The 13867-nt window shown below is 36.7% G+C and overlaps 1 protein-coding gene across 2 annotated transcripts in view; it reads right to left on the bottom strand.

The window, feature by feature from the left end:
- The window catches only part of LOC150075219 (tetratricopeptide repeat protein 21B-like), a 272286-nt gene that overhangs the window by 59265 nt on the left and 199154 nt on the right, over positions 1 to 13867 (bottom strand). For both annotated transcript variants that reach the window (XM_090389257.1, XM_090389256.1), the window contains exon 30: positions 628 to 688. In XM_090389257.1, coding sequence (XP_090245383.1) covers positions 628 to 688 — 61 coding nt within the window. The remainder of the gene's footprint in view (positions 1 to 627; positions 689 to 13867) is intronic.

Below are 13867 nucleotides of genomic sequence, written 5' to 3' on the forward strand. Positions count from 1 at the left end.
CATTAATAACCCTTCCAACCTTTGTATCATCTGCAAAGTTTGACACTAAGCCTGATATACCTTCATCAATATCATTGATAAATATACAAAACAGCAGAGGACCCAACACCGAACCCTGTGGGACTCCACTAATAACATTAGTCCATGAAGAGCAGCACCCATTAATTACCTATCTGTTATTTTTGCTATCACTGAAAATAACAGACTGCTAAATGAATGAATAGATTACTTTGTAGTGATATGGATGTAAACACATTATGCTTTTTGTTGACAGTGCACTCTGTTGTCTCAACCTTGAACAATAAGCATAATCCATATACTTTTTGAACAGACCTTGTATATGATACTCTTGATTAAACTGGTTACCTTAAAAGGTAGCCAGTTTAATAAACTGGCCAAAACAACTTCTCTAGATATTTGTTTATCATATTGCTGCAATGCTGGTAGTGCTCCTCTAGAATACACACACAGCACATTCCAGGTTACACTAATAGACACACTCATATGCATGCACACACATACACGCCAAAAATTTCACTGGAAATATGTAAAATTTTACTTTAAAAACAGGAATTAATACTTAGAGCATTTATAAAATATAAGTATAAGCAAAGGTAAATAACCTACATTTAAAAGTTTTTCAGCAGTTTTCACAGCAGACTCTTGGGAATCAGCCCGCTCACTTAGCCTGTAAAGTATTAAAAAATTTGATTCTCAGTGTGTTTTTCAAATAGTCTGTCAGATTATAATATGGCACAATAGCAAAAATCAGACTATTTCATATACATCACATGAAGAATTACACAATATATATAACAAAAGAGACTGAAGGATAATAAACAAGTAAAAATGTTGGAAACAAAGTTGCAAAGTAGAGAGTAATAGAATACATCTTGTGAATTTTTTTGCTCTATATAATAAATTAATGTATACCGATTTTAGAATTTCTAAAACTTTAAAAAAAACCCAGAAAAATAGTGATAAGTATAACAAAATGTTGTCAGAGAGAGAGAGGGAAAAAACTTTTTACAGGATAATACAGGAAAAGCAAACCTAGGAGCTCATCAACTATATAAAATGTAACATTATACAGAGTGACAATTTTAAAGATACATATTTACACAATTAACTCCTAAATGGTGATCATCAAGATGATGTCAGTTAATGGTTATATCATTAAAGCAAGGGTTCTCTTTCCAGTAACAGATAAACAATGCTTCCTAGTGGTAAAAGTTATACTGTCAATTGCAAAGTGACAGATCTCAAACAAATGGAACATTATGGTCCGATGTCCCTGGCATCAGTCCGTAATGTTTGAGGTGTGACAATTTTTTAGAATATGAAATCATGAACTATGCAGAAATCATAGACACTGTAATGGAAATAGCTGGATCTCAGTATGAAGAAGAAATGGTATTAGTAGTGGCAAATGATGCAAGAAAGCAAGTTTATACATCATCAATGAAAAAAAAAATTTCCCATTTCACTTAACTTATCCATCACCTCCAACAGTTTGTCTAGTTCTTCCTTGAATTTATTCAAGCTATCCACTTCCACAACATTAAATGGAAGTTTGTTCTGGCAATTCACCGCCCACTGGCTAAAGGCAAACTTCTGCACATCTAGTCTGAAACCATCCTTCCTCAATTTCAATTTATGCCCCCTCATGAGCATAGTCAGAGGAAGAATGCCATCAGCATTGAGCTTGCTCAATCCATTCAAAGCCTTAAACATCTCAATCAGATCACCTCACAGGTGCCTAGTCTCCAGATGCTGAAATTTACAGAACTGAAGCTTTTCTCGGTAAGAGAACCCCTTTGTTCCCCTCACCAATCTCGTTGCCCTTCTCCATACCCACTCCAGGAGCGCTACATCCTTCCTAAAATGAGGCCTCCAGACCTGTATGCAGAACTCAAGATGTGGCCACAATGTGATTGTGGAGGTGACCCGTGGAATAATCACCTACTTATCCCTGTTAGCAAAATTCCTGTATATCATTGACAAAATCCTATGTGCTGTCCTGGCAGACTGTTTGCACTGCTCAGAGAACTTCACATCTGACTGCACAATTATCCCCACATCTTTGCATTTTCCACTACTCTTAGTATAGTATCACAAAGTTGGTATGTTAATCTGGGATAACTGTCACCCATATGCTGTACCTTGGATTTTTCAATGTTAAACCTGAATTTCCATTTCTCAGAACAACTGTCTAATTTTTCTAGATTTTGTTGCAGTAGAATAATGTCATTATTGTCAATAATTACCCTGCCAACCTTGGTATCATCTGCAAGCTTAGACATTAAGCCTGATACACTTTCATCAGTATCATTAATAAATACAGAAAACAACTATAGCCCAGCACCAAAACCTGAGGGACTCCACTCATAACATTAATCCATAAAGAGCAGTGTCCTCTGTTAATAACATTTTATTTTTCACCCACTCAACACTCCCTTTATCCATAGCAGTAACTTGCCCTTAATGCCACACTGTTCCAATTTGTGCAGCAATCTATTATGTGTAACAGTATTAAAATCTTTCCTGAAATCCATGTATATGATATCAAAATTATTTTTTGCATCCTGTTCCTTTGTGACAGCATCACTGTATCCAATCAAACTGGTCAGACAAGATCGCCTCTTGACAAACCCCATGCTGTGATTGAACTATAACTGCACTACTGTTTAGAAAATCCTGAATTACTTCTTTAACTCCATTATTATCTCTGAAACAGAAGTTAAGCTAACAGGTCTGTAATTCTAGTTTGACCTGACGTGAGTACATTCACACATCTCTAGTCCACAGGGTCTTCCCCTAAATCCAAAGATGCTCTCATAATTATGGATGAGGGTTTGCTTACCTCCTTTGCCACCTCCCTTAATATAATTGGATAGATCACATCCACCCCAGTTGCCTTTCTTACATTTAAATTCAGCAATTCCTCTTCCATTTTCCTCTGTTATTACAAAATTATTTAGCTCACTGTTAGATTTTGATAAACTTCACTTCCATAGAGAATTCCTCATGTATGAATGTAGATGAAAAATACTTATTCAGCTTGTCAGCAACCTGAGCAGGATCATTAACAACTAAAACATAGATATCAGGTGGACCAATGTGATTCATTCCCTTCTTTCTAGTCTTTACATAAGGAAAGAAGTATTTACAATTTTCTTTGTATCTTTTGCCAAAGATTTCTCATAATCTGCCTTATCTTGCCTAATATCCTTTGTTATTCGATTGCAGACTAGTTTATATCTACCATAAGCTTCTGCATTACCTGATAATTTGTGTGTCCCATGCATTTTTCTTCTCTACTATGAGTCTCGTTAGTTCATCCGACATCCATTTAGGCCTAAGCCTTGAACAGTATTTCTTAGTTGGTGTGAAATGCCTTGTAGCTTATATGATTATTTCCTTGAATGCTTCTCATTTAGAATTTGCTGATGGTAACACATCATTTGGTCCCACGGTATAGAATTTAAACACTGCCTGACACCACTATAGTCACCTTTCTGAAAGCAAAAACCCTTCCCTTTATCCTTGATGGTAGTTACATCTGTAATTATACTGCTGATAATCATATCAAGAGTATTATTCTTTCTTGTTGCCTCTATAACATGCTGCTGTAGAAAACACTCATCCAATAAATCCACAAAAGTCTTGCTGGTGTGCAAGTGACCAACCCACAAGTTCCAGTCAATATCTGGAAAGTTAAAATCCCCATTACATTAAAATCCCCATTCTAATTTACTGGCCCACTCTTATTTCTCTATACAGTTATTCATTGTACTCTTCAGAGTCATTAGGCCTATAACACACTTCTACTCTTTTTTTGCTTTCCCAATGCTTATGTAACACCAAACTGATTCAACATTGCACTGGCCACCCATGTCAACTGGATGCACTGCCTAGATTTTATGTGCTTCTTAACTAAGAGCATAATCCCCCCCACCTTGTCTGTCCTTTCTATACACATTGTTTGCCATATTCAAATTCTGCATCCCTTGTATCTGAATAACACTGTGTCTCTGATATCACCACAATGTCTGTATTTGATGACTTGACCAACACTTCAAATTCTTTAAATGTTCAATATTTACTATGCTTCTAGCATTGGTGTACATGTAAGTATACATGCACCTGTTATTACTCAGTTACCCTAACACATAGCCGAGTGGTCAGGAGCGGGAGTGCAGTAGCACATGCTCCTTGAGTAGACCGGGGTTCAATCCCCTGACTGCTAAATATGGTCGATCTGCCAACCCGCACTGGACCAGTGTGGCAGATTATGGTCCATCTCCCTCAACATGAATTGTTGAGGAAGCTTCCATTCTGCAGTGGGTTGATAATGGCTGCAGTTTACAACTTTTTTTTTTTTTACCCTAACACAGCCCATGTATTTTGCTATTCCATGATGACTCACATATGCCTTGAAATCCTCAGCACCTTGCTTTCCAGGCTGTTGCTCATTCAAACAGAAACAGTGCAAGAAACACATTCACCTCTGCCTGTGGCTATTGTTAATCTATTATTCCAAGTATCCTCCCAATCTAACAGAAAAGGCATGTAACAGAAACTGAATTTCTATGAGACAGACAGTGGACAGACTTTGTTAAAGATTGGTCATTAATTAACCAAACGGCCCTATTTTGAATGGAATCTAGTCTCAGAGAGATTTTGGGAGCACTGACCCAGATATGGGAACAATATTCCATGGAAGGTGGTAGGGAGGATTTTCAATTTGTACAGGGCTATTTGGAAAAAAAAGTAACACTGATAGCAAAAGAGATAACGCAGTATTTTAGATGCAGAGGAAGCAATATTTGTAATGTGCTTATGCCAAAAGAGATTAGAAATCAGGGTAATCCCCAACAGAGATATATGATTTTATCTAGAAATCAGAGTGTCATTAAAGATAAGCATAGAAGCAGAAGAATGCTTTTTTGAGACGTAAGACAGGACCTGAGTTTTAGAAGGGTGGAAATGAACTAAGTTATCTTTTCCCAACTGTGGAATTACCTGGAAAACAGCATTTAAGGAATTGGTAGCAGATATTCAAGAAGTTAAGGCTGTTTGTGCAGGGCAAGGTTTTCAAACTGGAAAGTGGAATGCAGTGTGCTATCATCAGCAAAACTATGGATAGGATTTCCGATTAATGGAAGAATGTCATTAATATACAAGAGGAAAAGAGTGGGAGAAAAAAACTGAACTTTGGGGAACACTAGCATTAGTGGAGAAGTTAAAAGACAGAGAGCCATCTACCATCACCTGCAGTGAGCAGTCAGAGAAAACTGGACACCCAATTACACAAAACAGTTGGCAAACCATAAGATGGAAGCTTATTTAGAAGACCTTTATGCCAAACACAATCAAAAGCCTTTGAAATATAAGGAGCAACTGCTTGAGTTTCACTAAATTTTACACTGAATTTGTGCATAGATGGGTAACATAAGCCAGAATATCGTAAGTGAATTGGCTGATAGAATCCATACTGGCAATTGTTAATCAGATGGAAGGTTTCTAGATAGTTTAAGAGTTGGCAGTTAATTGATTTCAACATTACTTTAGAAAGAGTAGAAGAAAGTGCAATGGGATCATAATTGGATGGGAGGGACTTGTAACCCTTTTTAGGAACTGGCTAGATACGAGAAATTTCCAAGCAAAAGGGAAAACATCTTTGGAATAAGGTGGCACAGAACAGAATTAAGTTCAGGAGAACAAGTTTTGAGAACAAGTGGAGAAATATCATCAGTACCTGGAGCCTTAGTGTCAAGATTGGTCAAAATCCTTCTGACATCCTCTTGACAGAAGACCACAGCAAGCATTGAATGGAGGATATTGGAAATGGTAGGAGGTAGTTTACCAAGATCATGAATACACGAGTTGGAAGAAAAATGGGATGCTAGCAGGTCAGTTTTATCTTTGTCTGAAGTGGCAATAGAACCATCTGGTTTTGGCAGAGGTGGGAACAGAGATAGGCAAAGGTTGTGGTCAATAACTCTGGCAAGGGACCAAAATGCTCGATACCATTTGGACAAGTAAAAAGTTTTCTATTCTTAGCCTGTTCGAAATCTAGTTTGGAGCAATTAATAACTGCTTTACAATTGTTGCGAGCTTTGGTGTACACAGAAAATGAACCTGAAGATTTGAATACAAGCGAATTGTGATAAGCAACATTCTTATCTAAGCAACAAATCCAGGACCAAAAATGCAGCCACTGAAAACAGTCTAGATATCATTTTATGTTATATTGAATAAATGCATGATTCAACATCAGATATATGTTTATAAAAAAAAAGTGGATGAACTAGCTGAAAAACACCTTTCATCATCTAAACATAAAAATTACCGATTTTATGTAAATGAATGTACAAGTAGTTTTAAGCGAAAATAAAATTCTTAAGGCACAATGTATACTTTTTCAGATTCCCCGCTTTAACTTTTTAATACATAACATATTTAATATACAAAGAAGTACCATGTTTATACTAATTTATGTAATTTTATTATAACTACTATATCTACTTCATTAGTGTTTAAAATAAAAGTTCCCACATAACTTTTGTAAAATAAAAAAGTGGTGTGCTACTTTTCTTATCACACTTTAATGAAATGTCATAGATATGCTGGACTGAGCAATAACTTCTTAAAACCCTCAAGAAAAAACAATTGTCAGGTCACTACATTCCTGTCTCAAAAATAATATACTATCATTACATACAAAGGTATTGAAAGAACAACATGGCTTTTAAAAGGAGTTTAAAGTATTTTCTAAAATGATTTTAATTTTTTAAATTTTTCAATACTGTATATTATTCTACAATAAAGAAGAAATGAATTATCCATATGGTGAAGTTTCACACAATAAGCTTGTTTTGTGGTATAAAAGAGTTTGGGGTACAGAAGAATAACCGCAGAACAGCATACTGTCACATATAAATGTAATTCTTACTTAAAAAGAAAAATAACACGTGAGGTGCTACAAAGATCACTTCTGAGCCTCTTTCAGTTAATTTATAATGTATAATAGTTGCACAATAGGTAGACTGTGTGGACACTCCACACATGCATGCTATGATAACTTTTGGCATATAGTGCAAACATTAAAATTATGAAAAGCCAGCTTACAGAAGTGGCACTTCAGAGAATGAACTCCGATAGGTATGATCAAAAAGTTCATGAATTGAACTAATATTTGGGAAATAGATCTCTTTTGAAGTAATCTCCTTGACAATGTATACATTGATTTCAATGCTTCTGCAACTTCTGAAAGCATTCCTGACAGGCTTCTTTCGGAACTGCTAATAGTTCCCATGTCATATTCTGAATAATTTCAGAACTTGACACAAGAACTATTAGTAATTCTACAAGAAGTTTGGAGGGGAAAAATCACAGGGAGCTAAATCCAGTGAGTATGGTAGATGATGGAGTATGTCACAAGAAATTCTTGAACAGAAAGTGTTGATTGTGAAGAGATGTTATCACAATGGAAGCACCAATTCCACAAGCAAAAATTTTCTAATATATTTTTTTTTTTTTTTTTTTTTTTTTGACTATGCAGGACAAATTCATAATGAACAATGTCCTGTGGGTCAAAAAATATAAGCATGATCACATTTGACCAAGATTTTCTTGCTTTCATTTGGGCCTTGGAGAAGAGTCTTGAAAGAACTGACATTTGTTTCTCAGTTACATCTATATACCCATGAAACAAACTGCTGCTGCTGCACCACATTGACAGATTTGTTGGTCAAAACATCAAAGGCAGATATTGTTGGGATATCAGAGACGTGGTGTCATAAAGATATAAGGAATGCAGAAATGGAATTTGGGGAGTATAATGTGCACCGGAAGGATAGACAGGATAGGAAGGGAGGAGGGGTTATGCTATTAGTTAAGAAACACAAAATCCAAGCAAGTACAGCCAGTCGACATGGCTGGACAGTGCAGTGTCGAGTCAATTTGGTGTGACATAAGCACTAAGAAATCAAAATTGACAGTAGGAGAGTGCTATAGGCCTAATGACTCTGATGAGTATAATAAACAACTGTACAGGGAAATAGAATGGGGCAATAAATCAGAGTCTTATAATGGGGGGATTTTAATTTCCCAGACATTGAGTGGAATTTGTGGGTTGGTCACTCACACACTAGCAAGGCTTTTGTGGATTTATTGGATGATTGTTTTCTAAAGCAGCATGTTTGGGAGGCAACTAGAGGGAGTAATACCCCTTATCAGATTATCAGTAGTGATTCTTCATGCATTAAGAATCTGCAGATAAAGGAACCACTAGGCGGCAGTGATTAGCATTAGTAGAGGCATATGATGCAAGAAAGCAAGCTTATTCAGCATCAGCCAAAAAAAAAAAAAAAAAAACCCACTCCCATTTCACCCCTCCGTTCGCTCGAAATACCTGTCCAGTTCAGCCTTAAATTTGTTTAGGCTATCAACTTCAACAACAAGTGATGGAAGTCGGTTCCACCAACCAACCACCCGCTGGCCAAAGGCAAATTTCCGCACATCTATCCGACATCCGTCCTTCCTCAATTTGAATTTATGCCCTCTGAGCTGATTATTCTGAGCAAGATGAAGAATCCCATTGGCATTGAGCATGCTCAAACCATTCAAAGCCTTATACACCTCTATCAGATCACCTCGCCGGTGCCTAGTCTCCAGACTCTGTAATTTGCAAAACTTAAGCCTTTCTTCGTAAGAGCAACCCTTTGTTCCATTCACTAATCTTGTTGCCCTTCTCTGTACCCGTTCCAGCAGCTCTACATCCTTCTTGAAATGAGGCCTCCAGACCTGTATACAGTACTCAAGATGTGGCCTAACCATTGCCTTATACAAGGGAATAATCACCTCCTTATCCCTGCTAGAAAAATTCCTGTATATCATTGACAAGACACCATGAGCTACTCTTGCAGCTCGTCTGCACTGCTCAGAGAACTTCATATCTGCCTGCACAATTACCCCCAGGTCCTTTTCATTCTCCACCACTGTCAGTGTAGTACTGCAGAGTTGATACGTTGCTCTGGGGTTACTGTTTCCCATATGTAGTACTTTACATTTGTCAATGCTAAACTTCATTTGCCACCTCTCAGCCCATCTGTTCAACCTTTCCAGATCCTGTTGCAGCAGCATAGCGTCAGTGGTGTCCTTAACAACCCTGCCAACCTTTGTATCATCTGCAAACTTGGACATTAAACTTGATATCCCATCATCAATATCATTCATAAACACCGAAAACAACAACGGACCCAACACTGAACCCTGAGGAACTCCACTAATAACATTAGTCCACGTTGAGCAGTGTCCATTGATTACCACACTCTGTCTTCTGCCACTCAACCATCCCTTTCCATAGCAGCAATTTGCCTCCAATGCCACACTGCTCCAATTTGTGCAGCAGTCTTCCATGTGCAACAGTATCAAAAGCCTTTCTAAGATCCAAATATATAATATCAAAGTTATTCCCTGCATCCAGTTATTTTGTGACTACATCATAGTATCCAATCAAATTGGTCAGGCAAGACCTGCCCTTAACAAAACCATGCTGCGTCTGAGCTATAACTGAATTCTTGTCTAGATGATCCTGCAGTGCTTACCATGAGTAAATCCCACTTCATCAGAATGTGATGAAGTGGGATTTACTCAAAGAGGTAACAACCATCAGGGGTAAAGGGAAGGGTTTTTGCTTTCTTAAAGACAACTACGGAGGTCTGAGACAGTATTTAAATTCTATATAGTGGGACCAACTGATGATGTTATGAACAGCAAATTGAAAATGGGAAGCATTCAAAGAATTAATCTTGGAAGCTACTAGGCTTTTCATACCAACTAAGAAATATTGTTCAACATTTAGGTCTAAATTGATGTCAGATGAACTAATGAGACATGTGGCAGAGAAGAAACATGCATGGGATACATATAAATTAATGGGTGACACAGAAGCCTATGATAGATATAAGCTGATCTGTAACCAAGTCACAAAGGAGGTTAGGCAGGCAAAGGCAGATTGCAAGAAATCTTTGGCAAAGGATGCAAAGAAAAACAGCAAAGAGTTCTTTACTTGTGTAAATTCTAAAAGGAAGGGGATGAATCGGATTGGTCCCTGGATATCGATGGTTTAACTGCTGATGATCCTGCTCAGGTAGCTAACAAACTAAATGAGTATTTTGCATCTACATTCACACATGAGAAGTTATTCAGGGTGGGGAATGCCAGAGGTGAATTAAACTCTGGCAGTGAGCTAGATGATTTTGTAATAACTGAGAGCAAAGTGGAGGAGAAATTGTTGAAACATAAGAAAGGCACCTGGGGTGGATGGGTTCTATCCAGTTATATTCAAGGAGGCAGCAAAGGAAGTAAGCAAACGCTTAGCCATAATTATGAGAGCTTCCTTGGACTCAGGGGAGATAGTCTAGACTGGAGACATGCAAATGTGACCCCAATTCACAAAGGAGGATCAAAGGGGGAGACAGGTAATTACAGACCTGTTAGTTTAACTTCTGTTCCAGGGAAATTAATGGAGGCATTGGTTAAAGAAGCACTGCAGTATCATCTAGACAAGACTTCAGATGGTTTTGTTAAGGGGAAGTCTTGTCTGACCAATTTGATTGGATACTATGATGTGGTCACAAAGGAACTGGATGAAGGAAATAACTTTGATATCATATATTTGTATCTTAGAAAGGCCTTTGATACTGTTGCACATGGAAGACTGCTGCACAAATTGGAGCAGTGTGGCATTGGAGGCAAATTGCTGATATGGATAAAGGGATGGTTGAGTGGGAGAAGACAAAGTGGTAATCAATGGACAATGCTCTTCGTGGACTAATGTTATTAGTGGAGTCCCCCAGGGTTCAGTGTTGGGTCCACTGTTGTTTTCTGTGTTTATTAATGATAGTGATGATGGTATATCAGGCTTAATGTCTCAGTTTGCAGACATTATGAAGGTCAGCAGGGTTCTTAATGACACTAATGACAGTATGCTGCTGAAACAGGATCTAGAAAAGTTGAGCAGATGCGTTGGGAGGAGCAGATGGGTTGGGAGGTGGCAAATGAAGTTCATCGTTGACAAATGTAAAATACTGCATATGGGAAGCAGTAACCTCAGAGTAATGTATCAACTGTGTGGTACTACACTGACAGTGGCAGAGAATGAAAAGGACCTGGGGGTAATTGTGCAAGCAGATATGAAGTTTTCTGAGCAGTGCAGATGGTCTGCAAGGGTAACTCATAGAGTCTTGTCAATGATATACAGGAATTTTTCTAGCAGGGATAAGGAGGCACTTATCCCCTTTTATAAAGCAATCGTCAGACCATACCTTTAGTACTGTATACAGGTCTGGTGGCCTCATTTTAAGAAGGATGTAGAGCTGTTGAAACGAGTACAGAGAAGGGCAACAAGATTAGTGAATGGAACAAAGGGTTGCTCTTACGAAAAAAGGCTTAAGTTTTGCAAATTACAGTGTCTGGAGACTAGGCACCTACATGGTAATCTGATTGAGGTGTATAAAGCCTTGAATGGTTTGAGCATGTTCAATGCTGATGGGATTCTTCCTCTGGCTCAGAATAATTGCCTGAGAGGGCCTAAATTTAAATTGAGGAAAGACAGTTGTAGGATAGATGTGTGGAAGTTTGCCTTTAGCCAGCGTGTGGTTGATTGCTGGAACAAACATTCATCTGTCATGGTAGAAGTTGATAGCTTAAATACATTCAAGGTAGAACTAGAAAAACATCTGAAGTTAGTGGATGGGTGAAATTAGAAGATTTGGGTTTTTTTTTTTTTTTTTGCTGATGCTACATAAGCTTGCTTTCTTGCATCATGTGCCTTTACTAATTCTATTGATTTCGATATGTGAGAACCCACTGCTCTCTGTGATCATCAGTGAGAATATGAATCACAATCTAGGCTAAAACACACCACATTCGCAACTCTTGTGTTAAAACTGATTGATATCTTTTGTAAGAAATACCAGTTTCACTAGCAACTTTGCAGATAGTTATGCATCAATCACCCTCATCATATCCCATTAGGTTTTGAATGGTTTTAATAGTTTTGAAGTTGAAATACAACCAAAGTGAAGATCATCTTCAATGGACAAGTGGCCTTTTTAAACTTTGTAAATCACCGATATGTATTCAAATGACATAAAACATCTCTGAAAGCTGTTTTTACATTTTATGGATTTCTGTTGTCCTTTTTTCTAATTTGAAACAGAATTTGATGCAAATTCACTGCGAAGTAAAATCACTCATTTTAAAATGCGATGAAACACAAAAAACACTTTATATTTAATATGCTAATTCAGACTGATTGCAGATAAATGGATGATTCATGCATTTCTATGTCTAGATGAATCATTTAGTATGTTGCAACAAATTTTGTTTCACTGTGATGCCACAATTTCAAAATATAAAGTCAGCTCCCTGAACTTTTTAATCACACCTTGTATGTTGCTTGTAGTGCAAAGTGAAGGAAAGAAAGTCACTGAAATAAAGCGATTGCAAATTATGCTTGCCTTTTTATAATTCTCCAAAGAAAAATTCATTTTTTTTTTGTTTTGCTTAAGCTGTAGTAAAAGCAAAAATTGTGGTTAGGTTGCAAGAATTACTTACCATTTTCCAACCAAAGCATGATCCCATCCTGTGGTCCTGTGTAAGCAATGTTTGCCTTATCACACTGAATTTTAAAAATTATACTTATAACCTTAGCCTTCATATAATTAAAGTTTAAAAGAAAGAATTTTTATTTAATCTTATAAATATGAAATATTTTAATGTATGCTAATCAACTACTTTTAATTCTTTGTAATTCTGTATGCTAATCAACTACTTTTATGGAAAAACATTGGTAACTACACAGTAGTAATATTTAATAAAAATATTTGAAACCTCTAAATATTAGAATCAACTGAAACTGCAGCCTAAATAAAAATAAAGGGTTTTGTGTTGTTTAAAAAAAAAAAATTATAATTAACTCTTTAAATCTGGCACCCTCAGGGATTGAGAGGCACTGGATTTCAAAAATTCTATGGAATTTAGAATTTAGAAAGGTACACCTAATGATTGAGTAGTTTTATAAGTGCACATTGCAGTAAATATTGCACACAAACAACTGAACTTATTTATATCTGTAAAAGTTTATAATGATTACCTTGATCTTGTCCTTTCATCTGTTCTTGTGAGCAACAGGATTTAAATTGCACGGATAATCCAATGGTTTTAATTCTTACAGCAGAACAAAATTGTCTTTGTAACAAATTGCCCTGGTATTGCACTAATTTCAACAGCCATCATTAGTAATATTATAAACATGGAAAATATTTCATATATCACATGGTAGCTCACACATTGAACAATTCTTTACAACTTTTTTGTCTGTGTACTCTCACTAGAGACCATGTGTTATCTAATGAAAAACAAGTTAGTCATGAAACAGGCTGAAATCATAGCAGTCTCATATTTTAAAGAAACAGCCAATTTGGAAAGGTCATCTTTCCAAATTGGAAAAGCCAGTTTTGGAAAGGCCATCTGTTTGAAAGTAGTGCCAATGCCAGGACAATTCATTGCAAAGGCAAGTTTGTTCTGTTGTGAGAATTAAGATTATTGCATTACCTATCCCAAAAACAGATGAAAGCATGATACAGTCCTGCAAGCATCTTAATAAAGAAAGAAATGACACTCTTTTTTGCATGAATTCTTAAAGACAAATGCAGCTGTTGATGCAAGTACTGCTTTCTTAATATTTCTGGTTTTTAAAATGTTAATTTTTTTTGTAAAATGTGCCAAATCTTAAACAATTGATTGTAGAGTGCCAAATTTTACAGTTTACTGTATTAATAAAACAATTAAA

Source organism: Mastigoproctus giganteus, chromosome 14 (assembly GCF_048544385.1).
Source record: "Mastigoproctus giganteus isolate SK-2022 chromosome 14, ASM4854438v1, whole genome shotgun sequence".
In the NCBI taxonomy this organism is placed as follows: Eukaryota; Metazoa; Arthropoda; class Arachnida; order Uropygi; family Thelyphonidae; genus Mastigoproctus; species Mastigoproctus giganteus.